This window comes from Leiobunum rupestre, chromosome 9 (genome assembly GCF_980474605.1).
Source record: "Leiobunum rupestre chromosome 9, qqLeiRupe1.1.hap1, whole genome shotgun sequence".
Lineage (NCBI taxonomy): Eukaryota > Metazoa > Arthropoda > Arachnida > Opiliones > Sclerosomatidae > Leiobunum > Leiobunum rupestre.
The window spans coordinates 9,413,004-9,431,145 of NC_143392.1; the positions used below are offsets into that span (position 1 = coordinate 9,413,004).

General features: G+C 37.1%; 1 protein-coding gene and 1 long non-coding RNA gene across 3 annotated transcripts; one reads left to right on the top strand and one right to left on the bottom strand.

Moving 5' to 3' along the window:
- Positions 1-5,176: 5,176 nt before the first annotated feature.
- On the top strand, positions 5,177-6,516 carry LOC149926459 (uncharacterized). Its single transcript, XR_016473946.1, has 3 exons — positions 5,177-6,128; positions 6,222-6,321; positions 6,376-6,516. It is a non-coding gene; the product is annotated as an uncharacterized LOC149926459 (long non-coding RNA).
- A 95-nt stretch (positions 6,517-6,611) lies between these two features.
- LOC149926460 (uncharacterized) lies at positions 6,612-9,267 on the bottom strand. Of its 2 annotated transcripts, XR_016473783.1 has the most exons (7): positions 8,935-9,267; positions 8,787-8,864; positions 8,515-8,706; positions 7,787-7,903; positions 7,597-7,719; positions 6,714-7,537; positions 6,612-6,659 (listed from the first exon to the last, which is right to left on the bottom strand). XR_016473783.1 is itself a non-coding variant. In XM_090158447.1 (6 exons), the coding sequence occupies exons 1-6, from the start codon at positions 9,136-9,138 to the stop codon at positions 6,767-6,769; spliced, it is 1,485 nt and encodes a 494-aa protein (XP_090014573.1). In that variant the 5' UTR covers positions 9,139-9,267; the 3' UTR covers positions 6,612-6,766. The 2 variants fall into 2 exon arrangements, 1 of the variants encoding a protein (XP_090014573.1); XM_090158447.1 differs by having other exon boundaries at positions 6,612-7,537.
- Positions 9,268-18,142: the final 8,875 nt, after the last annotated feature.

Below are 18,142 nucleotides of genomic sequence, written 5' to 3' on the forward strand. Positions count from 1 at the left end.
GTGTAGGGTGCTGTGTTTGTTGCTCCTAGGTTGGATAAACTTGAAATAAGATGGTATCTTTTTAGGGTTTTATTTAATCATTTTGTTAATTTCGTGCATTAAAAATTAAATTCAGGGGCTTAAAATTAATATTACTGTACTAAAATTGCACCAGATAAAAAAATGGCGGCCCTCAATCATTTTATTCGATTTTCAGCTAAGATAGTTCAAACAAAGAGTATGGAATAAATAGAGATAAAACAATCGGGAGAAGTCCGCAACGAAACGTTCACCACCGAGGGGTATGACAATGGGGAAAAAGCTCTAGAAACCGGCTACGGCAGCTAGTATTGCGGTAGCTATTTTGAAGCCGGTTTCTAGAGCTTTTTCCCCATTGTCATCCCCCTCGGTGGTGAACGTTTCGTTGCGGACTTCTCCCGGTTGTTTTATCTCTATTTCCTCCATACTCTTTGGTTCAAATGCAAGCATTTTTACGAACCTTGGTTCAAATGGAAATTGCAGCGTAGGATCAAAGCAACCATGACCGTAACTTGATTATGAAATTTTAAATGTAGCCATAGAAAGATATTCAAAAATTCACCTTCACAATATTTTTTTAATTATTTATACAGGGTGTTCTCTAGAATGTTGAAAATTGTAGTGTACGTTAGCCATACTGGGGACACTCGTTAGCGAAATTTAATCGAAATCGTAAAACGTTTTTACGTTTTTTGAAAATTTAATTTTTCACCGCTAGGTGTTACATGAAAATTGTCTAATAGAAACTTGTAGAGCGTCATCGAAAACGTAGAAATATCGTTGGAGCGAAAACAAAGAGGAATTTTTCACCGAAAAACACGACTTGAAAAAGTGACAAGTTGAGCAAGCTAAAAAAAGGTTTTCTCAATTGCCAATTTTTTTGTTTTAAAAAGCATAAATGTTTAAATTGTTTAAAGATATTTTTTTCATTTCCTAAACGTTTATCCAAATTTGCAACTCTGTCTCAATTGTCCGACCATCGATTACCATACAAATTCGTGAAATGCACGTTATCTGAGACAACGTATTCAAATCTAAATTAGGGGTATTTCACGGCTTCAAAACAGCGAAGCGGTCAGTTTAGCCATAAGTGTATAATATTGTTACATAAGTGTGACACTTCCTATTCTTCAAATGCAAAAGTTTTACTGAGAGCTATTCACAAGACAGACTGCATTTCGGGCTTCGTCGCCGTTTTGCGTCCGCTTGCTAACGCGTCACACGTAGCCATTGACAGCGCCTCACTAGGGGGAGATTTTCTTCTTGTGATGACGTCACTCCGTTACTAGCTCTCAGTAAAATATTCCGCAAAGTGACCAGCGGCGGCGATCATAAAATATTTCTGTGGGGGCCCGGCCATTATTTTTTCATCCAAAAATGCATATACTTAAAACTGAAGCAAGAAAATGTACAGCTCTAAATTTCTATATATTTTTAAAAGTGTTCTTTCTAATATCTCATCCGGCATAAAAGTTAAGTCGATATCTTTAGAAAAATATCTGTGTACATGGCTAGATAATTAAGCCCTTCTTGGCCACATACTTAACGAAGCTATTTTAGGTAACATAGGGTACACGACAGGGCGATTTTCTGTTTGGACAAATCTATCGAAATCAATTTTACGGTTATATCATCTTAATGCTACTCGCATCTGCAATCTCAAAATAACTTCTATCAAAAAAACTGAATTCGGACCCAAATAAAGGCAGTGAGATTATAAATTTTACCCTGGTTGCTATTTTTCCTCAATTTAATTTCTGTGGGGGCTCTGCCCTCGTTTGTTTTTCCCTGTGGGGGCTCGAGCCCCAGAGCCCCCACGGGATCGCCGTCACTGAAAGTGACACACTTATAGAATAATATTATAGACTTATGGTTTAGCCAAACGACGTATTGTGGCAAAGCTGATGCAAAGTATGTGTTGAGCCCCCCTCTAGCCAGTCCAGATTTTAATTTCGATTACCGCCACTAGAAAGCACGCGTCGCTCTAAACGAATGTACTATGACTGAGTAGTATTAATCCGCGAGTGCACTAGTCCCTTTTTCCACACGAGCAAGTTGAGGAAGAAGTAACATTGCGTTTTTGACAAGGGCATACGTTACGTATTTTACCACTAAGACAATTCGTTGAACAAGAACAACTTTCCATATTAATTATAATTAAATTCCAATAAAAGGAACTAGGCAAAGGTAACAAAAACTCCGTCCGTTGGGAGTCGGTATCACATATATGTATCATTTGCTGTTCTTAAATATATCGCGTCAAGGATATAACTAAATATATTTAATCTGAAATCTTTAGGATGATCCTGGTGAGGTTTCGTATACCCTTGATGCTTGGACTTCACGTAATCGACTACCATTTCTTGGCGTCACAGCTCACTGGATAGACGTTAACTGGACCCTTTCCTACACGCTATTAGGATTTGTACCATTTTATGAACGACACACTGGAATAAATATTTGTTCTACTTTCATAAGCTTAGTACAGAGTACAACTTTTAAGGTTAGTTGTCTCGTCTTACACTATTTGCTTTAGTGTTTTAACGTGTTAGCTGCCATTAGCTGAGCAAGCACTTGTTAAAGCGATTTGTTCATCCAAACAAGTAGCTAGCCTTTTTTAAATTGCGCTCTTGTTGTACCCCTTTATGGTATTTTAATGGGGCGACTGGTGGTCAAACGGACCCTCGGGCGACGGAACGGGACCACCATTGAAGACCGTAAAACTGGATAACCATGGTACCAAATGAAAAATTGTTCCAAAACACATACAGCATAATAAGACCATTCCCATCGGGCCTGAATTTAGCAAAAGGCAAATAGTTATTTTTAAATGTTTAATAACGTAGTATCTTCACTTAGCCTTTGTTAGAAACATTTTAGCTACGAATACTTGGGACTGATATCGAAATCCGAATTTCCGCGAAACGACCACGTGTTTTGTAAAGTTTCGTATTACCAAAATAGTGCTATTTCACCCCCCCCCCTTGTCATCCCCTTACGAGGCTGATGGAACCCTTTAAATCCTGTTTTCACTAGCACGCGCCAAAATGCAACACTAACTTTGACACGTGCAAAAGTTTTATACATTTTTATTGAGTGAAACATTAATACTGACAATACAACTAAACAGAATGAATGAATATCTCACTAAATAATATATCTTAAATTTTATTATAAATCATCTTCGGTCTTGGAAACCACGCCGTCGTCAATGATTACTTCCTTGTCGAAATGTAAATTCTATTATAGCTCGGAAACAATTCATCCTACGGACTTGCGGTTGCTCTCATTCGATTCAGTACTTACTTGTTAGTGGTACATTGTGATGGTCCGGAGAGCAATGTTTAGTCAACGTAAGAGGTGTAAAAGCCAATTTTGGAACTTCGATTCGGCACTCAACAATACCATAGACGAAGAACGGGTTTACTGGTGGTATGGTCTTTGTTACTAGGTACACCGGGCTATAAATTCTGACACACTGATATAACCTTTCAATATTTAGCGAAATTTTGAAAAAACCACGTTTTTGAGTGTACTTTTGGCCATACCTTCGAAACTATTAGTCCTAGCGACCCACGGTGGGTCACATTCGACTCTGCGTTAAACAATACTACAGACACGATATCCAACGCGACCTGATTTCTAAATTAAACATTTTTGGTTTTTTTTTGCATATTAAACTGGGCTGTTCTTTCTCCTTAAATATTCTTGCCTTTTGTACAGTATGTCAATGTTTTTTTTGTATTATTATTAATATTATTTATTTTTGTACTTTGTATATTCGTTTCATGCGAATGATTCTTCTCTGAAAGTGCCTGCGCAAAAGCCGTTTCGGCTTGGTAGGCCAAGTTCCTATTAGTAAAAAAAAACCAAAAAAACCGTAAATCAGTACAAATTCAGACATAACTCAGAAACGGTTCATCATACGGACCTGTGATTGGTCTCATTCGCCTCGGCGTGAAAACTACCATCGGGACCAACAACAAACACCAATTCGTTCAACCACGGACTGTAAATTTTAGAGGACGAGTAAAGCGTTGCCTTCCCCTGTAGAATTTTGGTTTCCCCGTGCATCAATCACTTCGAAATAGAGAGAGAGAGTCCGTCAAGGTCATTTGTACCAGGCATAGAGCTAGTCCCCCCCCCCCCCCTCACGCATGTTATCTGGAAATCTGGCCGACCGAAATACAAGCGCTTTAGTTTATGACCTTGAGCGACTTCCGTCAGCCTGATCGGTGAACGGGGCGTAAAATAACTCGGGAATACCGGTCCTCTAAAATTTACAGTCCGTGGTTCAACGCAAATTTCGGGGGAAAACCAGTAGCGGCGCTAAGGGTGGGCTGAAGTGGGCTTTAGCCCCCCTGCATTTCTGAGAGGGGCCACATATTTATATTAAAAGGGCCACATATTTATAATTAAGAGGCCACATATTTGAATTTATGAATTTTCTTTATCTCTAGAAATTGGTTTTAATGCCAAGAAAACTTTTTCTATAAAACTTTCAAAATCCATTTGTTTACTCAATAAGATAGTAGACCATAAACAGATAGATTCGGGAGGAAGGGAGCGGAAATTGAGAGAAAGTTGAATGGATAATAGAAAGAAAAGAAAGGGAATTTAGGAAAATACCCCGGGCGTGCACTTGTCCCTTCCAGGTCGGATACAAGGTCCTAGGGGGTCCAGTTAACGCGACGAGAGCCGCACCAAGAAAACGACCTTGCTCTTTTCGCTTCCTGGAAAATTTATAAGGGGTCACTAAATTTGTAAAATGGAGTGTAGCTACACTCCATGGTTGTAAGGGCCACAAAATAATTAGCCCACCTGTGAAAAAACCTTAGCGCCGCTACTGGGGAAAACCCCGTATCGCATCGGATCCTCAATGGAATTTTTAGGCCACATTGCAAGTTGGGTTCGAATTTTGCCGCTGAGCTACCCTCTTTTACCCGTACTAGAGCTACACTTCCAAGGTTTAGTAAATGGAGACGGCTGGACTCTTGCAACTGGCTACTGAATTCGGTGGCTGAGGACACTCAATTTATCCGCAACGTGCTGTTCTCGGATGAATCTTCCTTTTCAAGAGACGGCCGTTACAATCACCATAACAATCACTTTTGGCAAGATAAACTCGCACTGGGGTTTTGAACACCGTCACCAATTTCAATTTGAGCGCTTAAACGTTTGGAATGGTCTCGTAGGAAACCGTCTAATTGGTCGGTATTTGGACCAGGACCCAAAAGCGACTCTTTGTGCTACAGGGCAAGTTGGTCCTTGGTCGGGCTATAAATGTGTCATGTCTTTTACAAGTCACGACAACTATTACAATGTTAGGTCGGCGTTCGGATGCTAAATAGTTCCAATGATAAGACTTATTGACTCGATAAGTAATCCAAAATGTTAGGTCGCCATACAGACTTTAAAAGCGACCAAAAACGTACTTACGCGTAATTATCTAAAAAATGTTTAAGACTTTTAGAGTCGGCAAGTGGTCCAAAATGAAAGGTCACCATACCGACTTTAATAGCGAATGAAACCGTACTTACGAGGAATTATCTCAAAAAGGTTTAGGACTTTTACAGTCGGTATTTGGACCAGAACCCAAAATCGACTCTTTGTGCTACAGGTGAGGTGTTCCCCCTACGCACTATGCGACCTGAAAATTTGAAATTAATACCCAAGACAGATTGAGATATTCGCCCTGGTTCATTTTTGAATGGACACCTTGTATAAATATATCTGTCTATCTATATGGAAGTCAAATACTTCAATGGCAATGTTATACCTGATGTGATGGACAAATGATAAAATGAATTGACTATTTTAAATGGATTTGGAAAACTGGGATCAACTTTTATGTCCAATTGTTCATCAGTTTCTTTGAAACAAAATGTTCCTTGTAGGCCAACACACTGTTTAAAAAACCACAAGGTTAGCTGCAGCTCCATCACACACCACACTTGATATGTAAAGCTATGTATTTGAAAAGTTTTTATAACTTGAAACAAACACCCAAACGTTGTGTGCGCATCAGCAGTTGAAGGCAATGCGAAATATCGTCCAATTATATCGTAATTTAATTGATGTGAGATCACGATAAAAAGAAACTAAAACATGTAAATTTCCTTATACAAATCATCTATATAAGCATAGTCTTCAGGAGCCATGGCCAATACAATGAGTTTATGATTTTTTCTATTCCAAACAAGCTTTCCTGCAACTATAACCTCATCAAAAATGTGCACTCCATCACCCTGCAGTTTAGGAAGACCCAGAGACTCTTGTTCTTCTAAGTTCTAAAAACATGTCGTATGTTTCTTTTTGTTCCCTTATATACTTGTGATTAATACCAGGTTCATCAAGGTTTTTGGATGTCTGCCGCTGAATGGATCTCCAAGATGGCAAATTAAGAATTTTAAAGCTTAGGAGTGCTTCATAGACCGCTCTGCTTCTACACGCTACAGCTAAAGCTTACGGAAATATGATAGAATAGTGTTTGACAAATTGTAGTAAATTTCGTAGAGAGGTATGCAAGTATAAAAAATTTAGAATCCAAGTCTAGTATGAAATTTCTAGTCTAAGAAATAAAAAAATCTCCATTTGTAAATAGCACTCCATTTATTTCAATTGAGATCCATTGACTAAAACTATAAAAATAATATTAAGGATTTATACAAGGTTGCAAATTTAATTTTTTTTACCATTGTTGCTCTGATCTCTCATAAAATTTAGCTTTTCGTTTTCGAGATAGGCATCACAATATTAATTCCCAACATCTCTCAGTCTCTTTGGGATTTCTGTCATTTTCAGATACTTCATCCTCCGGATAGCTAAGGAGTTGATCCACTTCCGAGCCAAACTTAGTGTTTATCAAAGTTGTAACATTTTTCATCTCATTATGTTGTTTTCCATTAAGGGTTAGTTGCAATTCTTTCACTTTAACTTCAAGCTTAGCCGCTTTCAATTTTAAATTGTGATATCTGTAGATAGTTAATTTTCTCTTCTTTTCCACACTTTCTGGGGATAAATACTTTGTTGGGCAGCTGTCTGAAGGCTGGATCCTTTTTGTAAGAGCTGATGATGACATACGTTCACTTGTTCTTCTCTTACAAACTCTCAAGTATCGTTGGACATATCGACATTCTTTGCAGATATTGCTATCTACAGCCATTATCTCTTTTACAGATTTCAGAAACCACCCATCGCATTTAATAGATGCAAGATGTTGGCAAGGAAAGTCGAATTTCTTTAGTCTTTTGGGGAAAGTAGGGAGACTTAACGATATATTTCTGGAATCCTCATTAAGCCCATTACAGAACACAAAGTTTGGATTTGCTAATTTAGAAAGTTTTTCCCTTACATCCTTCTCCAAGAACACATTATTTTTAAATATAGGTGTTTCTGAAACTATTCCTTTAAATAAGACGAATAATGCCATTGTGCCTTTACTTTTTATAATATATTTAAAAGATTCACTTCCGCAAGAAATTTCATACGATCCTTTTCTAGTTACTTCCAAAACGAACTATAACAAGCTGTAATTAGGATATCATAAAATTTGTTCAATTGAATTAATATAGAAACCTCATTCTTTGGAGTTTGTTTTTGGGTGAGTTCCAATGATCTAAAATCATTACATATTTTTTTTATACAATGCCCAAGATACTCGGGGAATTTTTCAGTTGCCATATCTCCGAGAACCGAGTCCTAATTTGTCATGAATGACCAAATCTGTAGTTATTTAAAAAATTATTTCTTAAATAGACTGAGATACCTGAAGATCTTGCTCCATAATCTTTCTATTTTGGTTTCCAAGTGACTTCACATGGCTAAGCTCATCCCAAATTTCATTCTCTTCAAATTTCACACTTTGTCCAACTACCTTTGATTCCTACAAAGAAATCACTTTAGACTACTGGTACCCAAAAACGTCTTGGAAAACAATATATATAATCAGGGTCAAGCAAAGCTTACAAACCCCTCCCCCCCCCTAGAGCCTTGGGAAGATTTTCATAAGTACTTTGGAACGTTTTCAAGTCTTACTGATTTGCACACCTCCCCCACTGATAATTCCTACAGTTACGGGTCCACCAAACATAAGCCATTTGTTCAGTGTAATTTATAAGGGTGTGCGAGTAATAATAATAATAATAAAACGCTTTATTCGAGCCCAGAGTCCCGGAAAATTTGTCTATTGGCCATTTTGAAGAAAATGCTTTTATGCAATGAAAAACCTAAAATTATTGACGTTAAATGCTTTTTTGCATTTTTTTAAAGGTATAAATAATGTCTTTTGCAAACATTAATATATATATATATATATATCTCATGAATGACAAGGGCTAAGAGTAAACCCATTTCGCAATTGAATTCTTTGCCCTAAAATTATCCAGGTACAGTTCGAATAACCAAATTGAAAAATTGGCAGTTGGCACTTATTGCTTTTGCGCTTTTTAGGGTAGAAAAGAGATTAAAAACTAAAAAAATTAATCATTCTTTTACCTGAATGGGATATTGCATTTGAATGTTTGATGGGCATGTTGAGGCAACTAAAGTAGATGTCTCTTCTAGGCCTGGTATGGGTTCTGAAAATGCAGGTGGAATATACCACTTTGAGGACTTGTTCCATTTTTGGAAACTGATTACAGAGCCGTATTGATCATTTTCCTCAACACTTTCTTTTTTAATCAGTGTCTACAAAGAAATTATTTTAGAGAAACCAAACTTACTTGAAAAACATGAAATTTTATCGAATAAAAAATAAATCTGATTACATCTTTAGCATTGTTTGACAAATGATCATCCACCACTACGTTTTGTTCTGAAATACTTTTTTGCTCAGTGAAATTTATCTAGTTTCAAAAATGTAATTAAAATATTTATAATAAAGATTAAAACACCAAAAAACCTTATCTCTAATACCTGAATGGGAGATTGTGTTTGAATGTTTGATGGGCATGTTGAGGCAACTACTATCAACGTTGGAGTCTTTGCAGGTTCTTTTGAGCGTAGGCCTAACTCTTCTAGGCTTGGTATAGGTTTTAAAAACGCTGGTGGAATATCCCACTTCGACGATTTGTTCCATTTTCGGAAACCGATTACTGAACCGTATTGGTTTTTTTCCATAACCTTTTCTTTTTCTAACTACTCATTACTTTTACCTTACCCGCATAAGATGATAAGCCGAGATGTATCACGTCGTCTGCTCTCCCTAGTAGCTTTACCAGTGGAAACGGTCGCCATGTTGTGAGTGAGCCGCCCTGTTCCAAAAGGATTGTCAGTAAATAAATCTTAAATCTTAAATCTTCTCTTTGCTGAAAAGCATTACGCTACCTTAGAGCAAGAGTCAAGCAAGTCTGAAAACCCCTATATGAGAAAAACCAGTTTCAAGTTTGAAATCTAGCATAATAAGAATGATAATCTAATAATGAAAATTGATAAAAATAGAGTGAAAATATATATTGAAAATTTTTACTGAGTCATCTTAATTTAAACACACGAGAGGATTCTTATTTTGAATTTCTTTCAATAGTCACGTATCTCGACTTACTTGACTGTTGCTCTCAGGTAGCGAGATTTAGTGACGTTAGTCACGTGGTCACTAAAAAATATCTCTATTACCAGAGAGTGTAAAGTCGCTAAGTCGCTTCGCTACAGAGAGGCGCCTCTTCCTATCCCCGTAATGTTAAAATTTCGTGGTACGTTTTTTCCCCATGAGAGCGTTGAAGAAGCAGACGACGGTGTTTGCAATTCCCGGACACACGATGGCACTGTAAAATTGCTTATCAAAGAAAAATAAAATTTGCTCTCAGTAGGTTAAAGTTGAATTCAGCTCAGTCAGCTGTGATGTTGAATTATTTTAACTATTTAAGTAAAACAGTTGATTTCGTAAGAAATATAAAAGTAAGTACAAGAAAAATCCCTCCCTATTTCATTTCATTATTATCAACTGTACTTTTTTAATATATCAAAAGAAATTCGTGGAATCTAAAGTGGAATATTTTATGGGCTGGCCAAATCTTAATTAAATATAATCTTTGTCAGTGAATTGTCCTTTACCTTGCAAAACCCAATGGTTATCATATTTGGACAATTCTTCATCATGGTCCAGGAGCTGGTACTTTAAACGAGTCTGTTTAAAATAAAGTCATCCAAATTGTCAATTCAATATGAATCTGATGGTTTTAAGAGGCTATTGACTGATGCAGCTCTGTACGCTGCCTGGTATTGTTGAGGATTTGGAAGATCTCAATTGTCTCCTTATTGGAAAATGGAACCAAAGTAGTTTTCTAAAAATCTTGACTAATTCTTCCAGTTACTAAGAACTTAAAACCAAAATTATCCTTTATATCATTCCATAGGAGTAGCAAAGACTGAATTGATAGTTTCCACCCTTCAATACAAGGTAAGGTTTTATACCTACAGTTCTGAAGCTACCATGTATTAAACCTTTCAAATTTTTCTTTCAGCATTGGTATGTGGATGGATTGATCAGTCATTGCTCTCTTACAGTGTGTTTCATTATTTAATGTCCAGCTATTGCAGCAATCAAAAAGGCCGTTTATGTGTAAGAGGAACTCTGCTGTGTATGTGCTTTCAATTGTTAAAACTCTCCTAATCCCATTGAACAGGCCATTTGAATTAGAAACACTTTGACTGCAAATTTGGGCAGCTAAACTGACTTTCATGTTAGAAAATGCTGGTAACTTGATATGTTTACGTTTCAGCATATGTGTGCTTTGAAACTTACCAATTTCTTGATCTATTTTGAAAAAATGTTCTAGGACTGCCCAAGAAACTAGATTGCCTTCCACTATTATGGGATACCGTTTGAAATTGTTCCTCACACTTTTCAAGAGATGTGGAGGATCAATTTCAATGAATGGCTTTTCCACTGATATCCCCATACTTTTGAACAAATTTTGATTGCCTGTTCCTTGGTCACAGACTACAGCTTTGACAATAAGGCCAATACGTTTTAGGTGAGTTACGCAATCATGAAGCAATATCTTCAAAGTCTGTTCGTGACAAGCATCTTTTGTGAGGAAGTAACCAATTGGTGGTTTGAATTTCAGTTTTATGTCATTCACCATGAACACTAGGGCCTGATTTGCGTACTATTTTGACCTTCCATATGGACCGAAGTCTACGAAACCCGAGGGGGTAGCCACTTAAGAAATATGGTGTACAAATAGCGAGAAATAAAAATAAACATTCCTAGAAATCCACAAGAAATATTTGGAAATCTGGTGTACAATTTTTTTCCAAGTGCCTACCCCCTCGACGAAACCTTCAATGTTATCGTTTTCATTATTGTCAAAATGTTTAGTTGAATGGCTATAATTATGTTAAGTACAAATATATTTAAATGGAATAGAATTCAATATATAGTTCTGGGTTTAAATTCATAGGAATTGACTTCATCCAGTAAAAAAAAATTCATTTAAAGCTAGTGTTCATCATTGTGAATATTTTATATAAATTATCATTTTCTTCGTTGAATTTATTTTGGAGGGCATAATTTGGCATTTGTAGTGCTGCGTTTACCTTACACAAGATTGTAGTTGTAATATGATCTTCAGGTGCATTTATATTTGCTACTATTTGAATTAATTATAAATGAACATAAGGCAGTAAGAGACCATGGCGGGATATGTTTTTGCCTTCAGTTTACCTAGGGAAAACCGTGGTTTCATTGAAATTTTCCAAAAAAAATAGTAGGTGTAGCTAATGGTGTAAGCCGGTTTTTGGTTTTGATATTCATAAAACAATCGTCAGTGAAATGAAGACCGCAAAATACGTGGTTAAAGTGCAAGTAATTTGTAGTTTTATTTTGGAGCTTTTCACTGTTTACATTTTGCAGCCACTGCAGAACTATTAAGTTTTAAGAAATGTTAATGCTTATTAAATTAAAACGCGTATTCACCGGTCTTTATCCCTTGGAAACTTGAAAAAAAAAAAGGCAGACGCGTGGTTACCTTTTTATTCGATTTACAATTTTTAGCCGAACAAGACATTTCAAAATAAATTAAACTTGCAAAAATACCTAAAACACTTCCTTTTTTGCGTCTTCTCAAACTCTAATCTAGCGCGCGCCGGAGATACTACTAGCGCCATCAAACGCCCGGGAATTGTGGACATTCTCGGCGAATAAAATCGTACCACGGATTTTTTAAAGAGAGGCGCCTCTCTGTAGCGAAGCGACTTTACACTCTCTGCTATTACCGAGGATTTACGGTGCGGTGGAGTACCCGACGAAACAGAATTAAGTTATGGTCGTAACTATGGTGTAAAACATTAGAAACTGCTTTTAAACATTAATATCATTACGGAAAAAATTATCTAACGCACTTTTTTTTTGAGAGTCACACGGTATGGTGTCGGCTAGAGCCTTAGACACCAACACAACAAAGAAACGTCACAGTCTCACAGACAATAGGCGCTTAAATAAAACATCTTCCCAGAAATTGCCAAGAAGTAATATTTCTGACAGCCAGGACTCATAAGATACTATTTATATAGTGCTTGTTGAGATATTAGAAAGCTGGAAACGTTTCTCGAACATAACATCGGTTTTTTGCTAAGCCTTAACATGCCAAAAAACGTTACATGGTTAAAAGGAAACACTTGTTGCATTACCGTACTGCAAAAGTAATACGTTTTGTTCTAAAGGAATTCGATTTCATCTTTTTCCTAAAGATAATTTTATACGAAATGAATTAACTCTGCCTCCATGAGAAGCCTAGAAATTGCCCGGTAATATAAAAATATTCCGTATAATTTTAATTATTTATAACATAAGAGGATGATAATAATAGTAATATTATCTTCTTATACTTAGTTTTAGTAACATTATATATTTTACTTTAAAATATAATATTGAAAATTAACATTAGTAGGTTCCTTATACACGTGAGCCGACGCATTTCTTATCTGACGCAAAATTATCATCAGGGAAAAACCGAGTCTCCAATTGGCTTCAATATGACTTTTTGGTTGGCCATTCTAACCGTTTAACCGACCGACCGGAAATATTCCTTCCCAGATGAATTTGGAGAGGGGAGTAGAAACCGAGTATCTTTTATTGAAGCGTCCATTATAGCGGCACCAACGTTAGAAGCGCTGAAGGGATCGCAAGAATCCCGACAGCAGGCGGAAGTATCCCGGACGGGAGCTACCTTCCGGAAGAGCGGAGAACGAGAGGAGAGAGGTCAGGGTGTTTCCATTATCTAACCATAGATATAAGAAATGTATATAAAGGTCTAGATAAATTTCGGGGCGTCTAAGCCTAACATAAAATACGGAATTGACACCTAGCAGACACCGAGGAAGGCACGTGATCAAGAGCACGAGCTCTCTTAGCATTTTAGTACAAAGTGCTTGACCTTTCCGTAGGCCGTAGTCTTTAGACACCATCTGTTGGTGACTTTTAGTATAATTTTTAAGCAGGAGACAATGGCTCTCGCGACGATAGCACGAGCTTTCTTACCGATAGATGGCGCCTTATAAGGATAGCCTGCAGAAATTTACGCGTTTCTGCTAGCTGTCACCTCCGTATTCACTCCCTTAGAAATATTTTATATAGACCTTTATATACGTTTCCTATATCTATGTATCTAACGCACTAAAAACCTTGTTTACTATTATTAATAAGCAAAAAAGCCAGAGTTATCTAAAATTACGAGGAAAAAGATAAGTTACAAATAAAACTAAAACAGATGGCACTACCTGTGACTTATATTTTTCGACCGCGTTTTTTAACTTTTCCTTTAATTTACTAAAATTTTACATAGGAAATAAATATAATTTTATTGGAATTAACGTCAATGATACTACAATATGTGTTTAATTAAATGAATAGGAAAAGTGATTGAAATTAATATAATTTTAATATTATAAGGATAATGACCAATTAATTTGGGTGGACGGACCTTTTGAACTAGATGAAATATTAAAGATTAAACATAACCAGATTATTCGGCGTCAATGGCGTCTAAGACGTTTCGGGTGTGATATTTTAACCCGATTTAATTAAATATGACACGGTGAATTATATTCATACTACCACCATTTATAATGCTGAAAGCCGGCTATCCATTGATACAAGCACGTAGATATAGAAAGTCTAAGGGGAGGGGGACTGGTTATAACACAACCAGATGAAATCGCGAGCGCGAAATTTTCCGTTAGCAATAACGCATATTTAAAGTACTAGCTAGACTCGGGACGAGTGACAATGACCTTTCCGCACGTGTATCAAACGAAGTTTTTTAATACATTTGCGAGAAAATGATAATCAAACAAAGAACAAAATTGATATTGTTTTGAAAAATTTAATTTCGCAAGAAAGGAATCGAGTCCTAAGGGGGGGTTGAACCCCCTAACCCCCCCCCCCTTATATACGTCATTGCATTGATATAAAAATTACATTTGGACCTCCTATACAAGATGAAATATTAAAGATTAAACCTAACCAGATTATTCCGCGTCAATGGCGATATTTAAACTCGATTTAATTAAATATGACCTAACTTGCTTTAGTACTTTGGGATTGACTACAGTTTTCCTTAAATTTTCTATTTCAAAATCTTGAACCAAACTCTTACTATTTAAATCAAATAAATCTTATTTGGGTGATAATCCTAAGTATTTTACATATTTGCCCTTAAGGTTTTGCCTTCTGAGCCCGCGAGATTGAGGACCGGCCTTTCCATAATTAGGAATTAGACCGCTTAAATCTTTCAAAATAAACATTTCGCGAGTGAAAACTATATCGCGAACGGAATTCTGCATGGGGGTAGTATTTGTACCGAACGTACCATAGGCATTTAGGACTATGAATTTCTAGAATATTAGCTAACTCTTCTACGTAGGTAGGGTGGCGGCTGGTGTTGCTATAGCATCCACTCTTAATCCCACTGCTGTGTGCGAAGTGGGAAATGGTCTGCCCATTGCTGCGCCCAGGGCCGGATTAAGACCTTATGGGGCCCTAGGCCCAAGTTAATTTTGGTGCCCCCTTTCAATAGCGAGCGAAGAGAGCTAGGCGCTCCCTCAATTTATAATTGAGAAATGGAAGGAAAATTCATTTTGCTGCCAGATTTAGTATGTCGTCAGGGGCTAGACGGCAGTCCGTCAGAGAATGTGACAATCAAACGTTTTTGGTTCATAGGGGTGGACGCATTTACTAAAAATACTCCGGAAAATATTTTGTGAAAAGCAAATTATTAAAGTTTTGTACTTTTATTTTTTTCGAACCCTCTTGGTGCCCCTTGTAGGCTTGGTGCCTTAGGCCCAGGCCTATTCGGCCTATTGGTTAATCCGGCCCTGGCTGCACCTTCTGCTGGGATGAGTGGCTCGCGTCTAAGGTGCGAACATCAGTAGTAGGGTACTACTACCCATGCTGGATTTGTCACCTGAAAACGCCATCACCCAGTTTTCCGAGATAGGAGGGTTGATTACAGTATCGACCACGGCGTCGTTGTTACGTCCCCAACTAGAAGAATCTACTCTAACGTCAAGGTGAGTCAATTTTAGGCTATAAAAGGTTGCCTCGATACGCTGTGGTTGCTAAGGGCTAAGGTTGGTAACTTCGTTGCTAACGAACATCGTGACGTCACTGAGATGGGATCCTATTGAAAATCAATGGAATCTCATCTGGGTGACGTCAGCAACAGACGAATTTTGGAGGCAATCCAAAAATTCTTTCAAACCGTTTCTCGATCGAGACCCCGTTGCTCTAACGTAAGCCATGTAATGGCTACCCAAAGACATATCTCCTAGGTGGACTAAACAACTTTTTAAATTATGTTTTAGGCCGTAAAATGCAAAATGTCCCGTAATTGGCAAATATTATTTATTTCCCGCCCCCTATCGTTAAGTCTCTGGAAACTAAATGTTAAAACTGGATTAATAGGAGGAGTAGAAACGTAATGCTTCGTTACTTAGGACACGCGCGATCTGACTTGCATGTAATTTCCAACCGATCAGAGTAACCGACAATATTGTTTCATTTCGGGTTAATTTTGTCATTTGCCTAAAAAAGTAAAAATGGTTTATTGTTACAAACGGAACAGGCGTGAATAGCCATAAGATCTTCACGACCAAACATGGTCCAATAATTAGCGATAATTAATAGCGTTTTCCATTTGACTGCTCTCGAGCACTCTAGATCGCTCTGATCAACAGTTTATGTTCCATTAGCGTGCTCGGATCTGCTCCGATCAAGTTTCGCGTATTCCATTTCACGCTCTCGGGTGCTCCGAGATCGCCCAAAACCGATCTGCCTATTTCGACAGATCAACGGATCGAGATCGAGATCGGAGCCAATTTTCGCGTGTTCCTTTTAGATTTTTGGCCAAATGGCAGACCAAGACGCGAAAATTCAAATTACAAGCAGACGAAAAACAACAAAACACAGGAATATGTTCATGGAATGTTCCATTTGCTTTTTTACTCTAGTCGATTGGGGCGAGATCTACGACGTCAGAGACAGATTCAGAGCGAATCTTGAGCAATCAAATGGAAAACGCTATAAATCGAAAAACTCTACAGGATGTTGAGTTTTTCCAGTCTCGAGTATATTTTCTGACAGACCTTGAATATGATCTTGGAATTCCCGAACATCAGAACTAGAGACGGAATTACTTTTAATGATGTAAGTTTACGCATCTGTCTCATTTATTATCGATACTTTTGCGGTTGTAGAATGCTTCCGTTTCTAACAAGCATTGTAAAAGGGAAGAAAACCAACAATTTTGATGATGTGTTTAAGACAATAGGGGCATTTTAGAATTTTATCGCCTTTTACTCGAGAGATGGTATTTGGACTTTCATTAAGACCTAAACATCTAAAATGAAACCAACCTTTACAATTACTACACTGGAAATAGTGCGTTCCATCATTTGGTTTCTTGCAAATGCAATATAACTGCTTTGATTTGACCAAGGGAGGATATTGAAACTTAGGGCCTATATTGCGTCTCGCCACGCGCCTAGTTTTCCTGGTACCAAATTCGTTCTTAACTACTCGTTTCTGAACAGCTATATTACCTAGAGTTTCGTTGACCTCAACAGATGTATTTTGAGCTGGGGTAACACTATCTAAAACCGACTTGCTATCAACCAAGGCGATAATATCATTTACTAGATGAGATACAACGTCAATTATCTTAATATTAATATAGATTAAACTTGATTATTTAATTAAATCGGGTTTAAATATCACACACGAAACGTCTAAGACGCCATTGTCGCGGAATAATCTAGTTATGTTTAATCTTTAATATTTCATCTCGTATAGGAGGTCCTTCCACCCCAATTAATTGATCATTACCCTTATAATATTAAAATTATATGAATTTCCATCACTTTTCCTATTCATTTAATTAAACACATATTGTAGTATCATTGACGTTAATTCCAATAAAATTATATTTTATTCCTATGTAAAATTTTAGTAAATTAAAGGAAAATTTAAAAAACGTGGTCGAAAAATATACGACACCGGTAGTGCCATCTGTTTTAGTTTTCTTTGTAATTTATGTTTTTCCTCGTATTTTTAGATAACTCTGGCTTTTTTGCTTATTAATAATAGTAAACAAGGTTTTTAGTGCTCCATGGTTGAAATGAATGGTTACATATGCATGAACATATTCCCGCGCTTTGTTGTTTTTCGTCTGCTAGTAATTTTAATTTTCGCGTCTTGGTCTGCCATTTTGCCAAAAAATCTAATAGCGTTTTCTATTTGACTGCTCTCAAGCGCTCCATATCGCTCTGATCCATAGAAATCTCATAGGTAACTAGAATCTAGGAGGATTCAAGTGTACCTGGAGAAGAATTTTGTATTCCCCCGACCAATGCCTCGCGGCTCGGCTACAGCTGTCGCCTGGTGTGTCAAATACTTGGACATAAAGTTTTTAGCACCACCTACAATGTTTCAAAGTAACCTAGGAGCTACCAAAACATTTATCTGCTAGACAGTATTTCGAACTTTAACGGTTTTTAGCTTAGGCCACGTCGAAGAAATTTGACCGAAAACTATATAATTTCAAAGAAAGTTGCAATGAATGTTAAATTTTAAATTTAATTATGGGGAAATATTGTTGTTTTGACAACTGTCGTAGCGATTCTA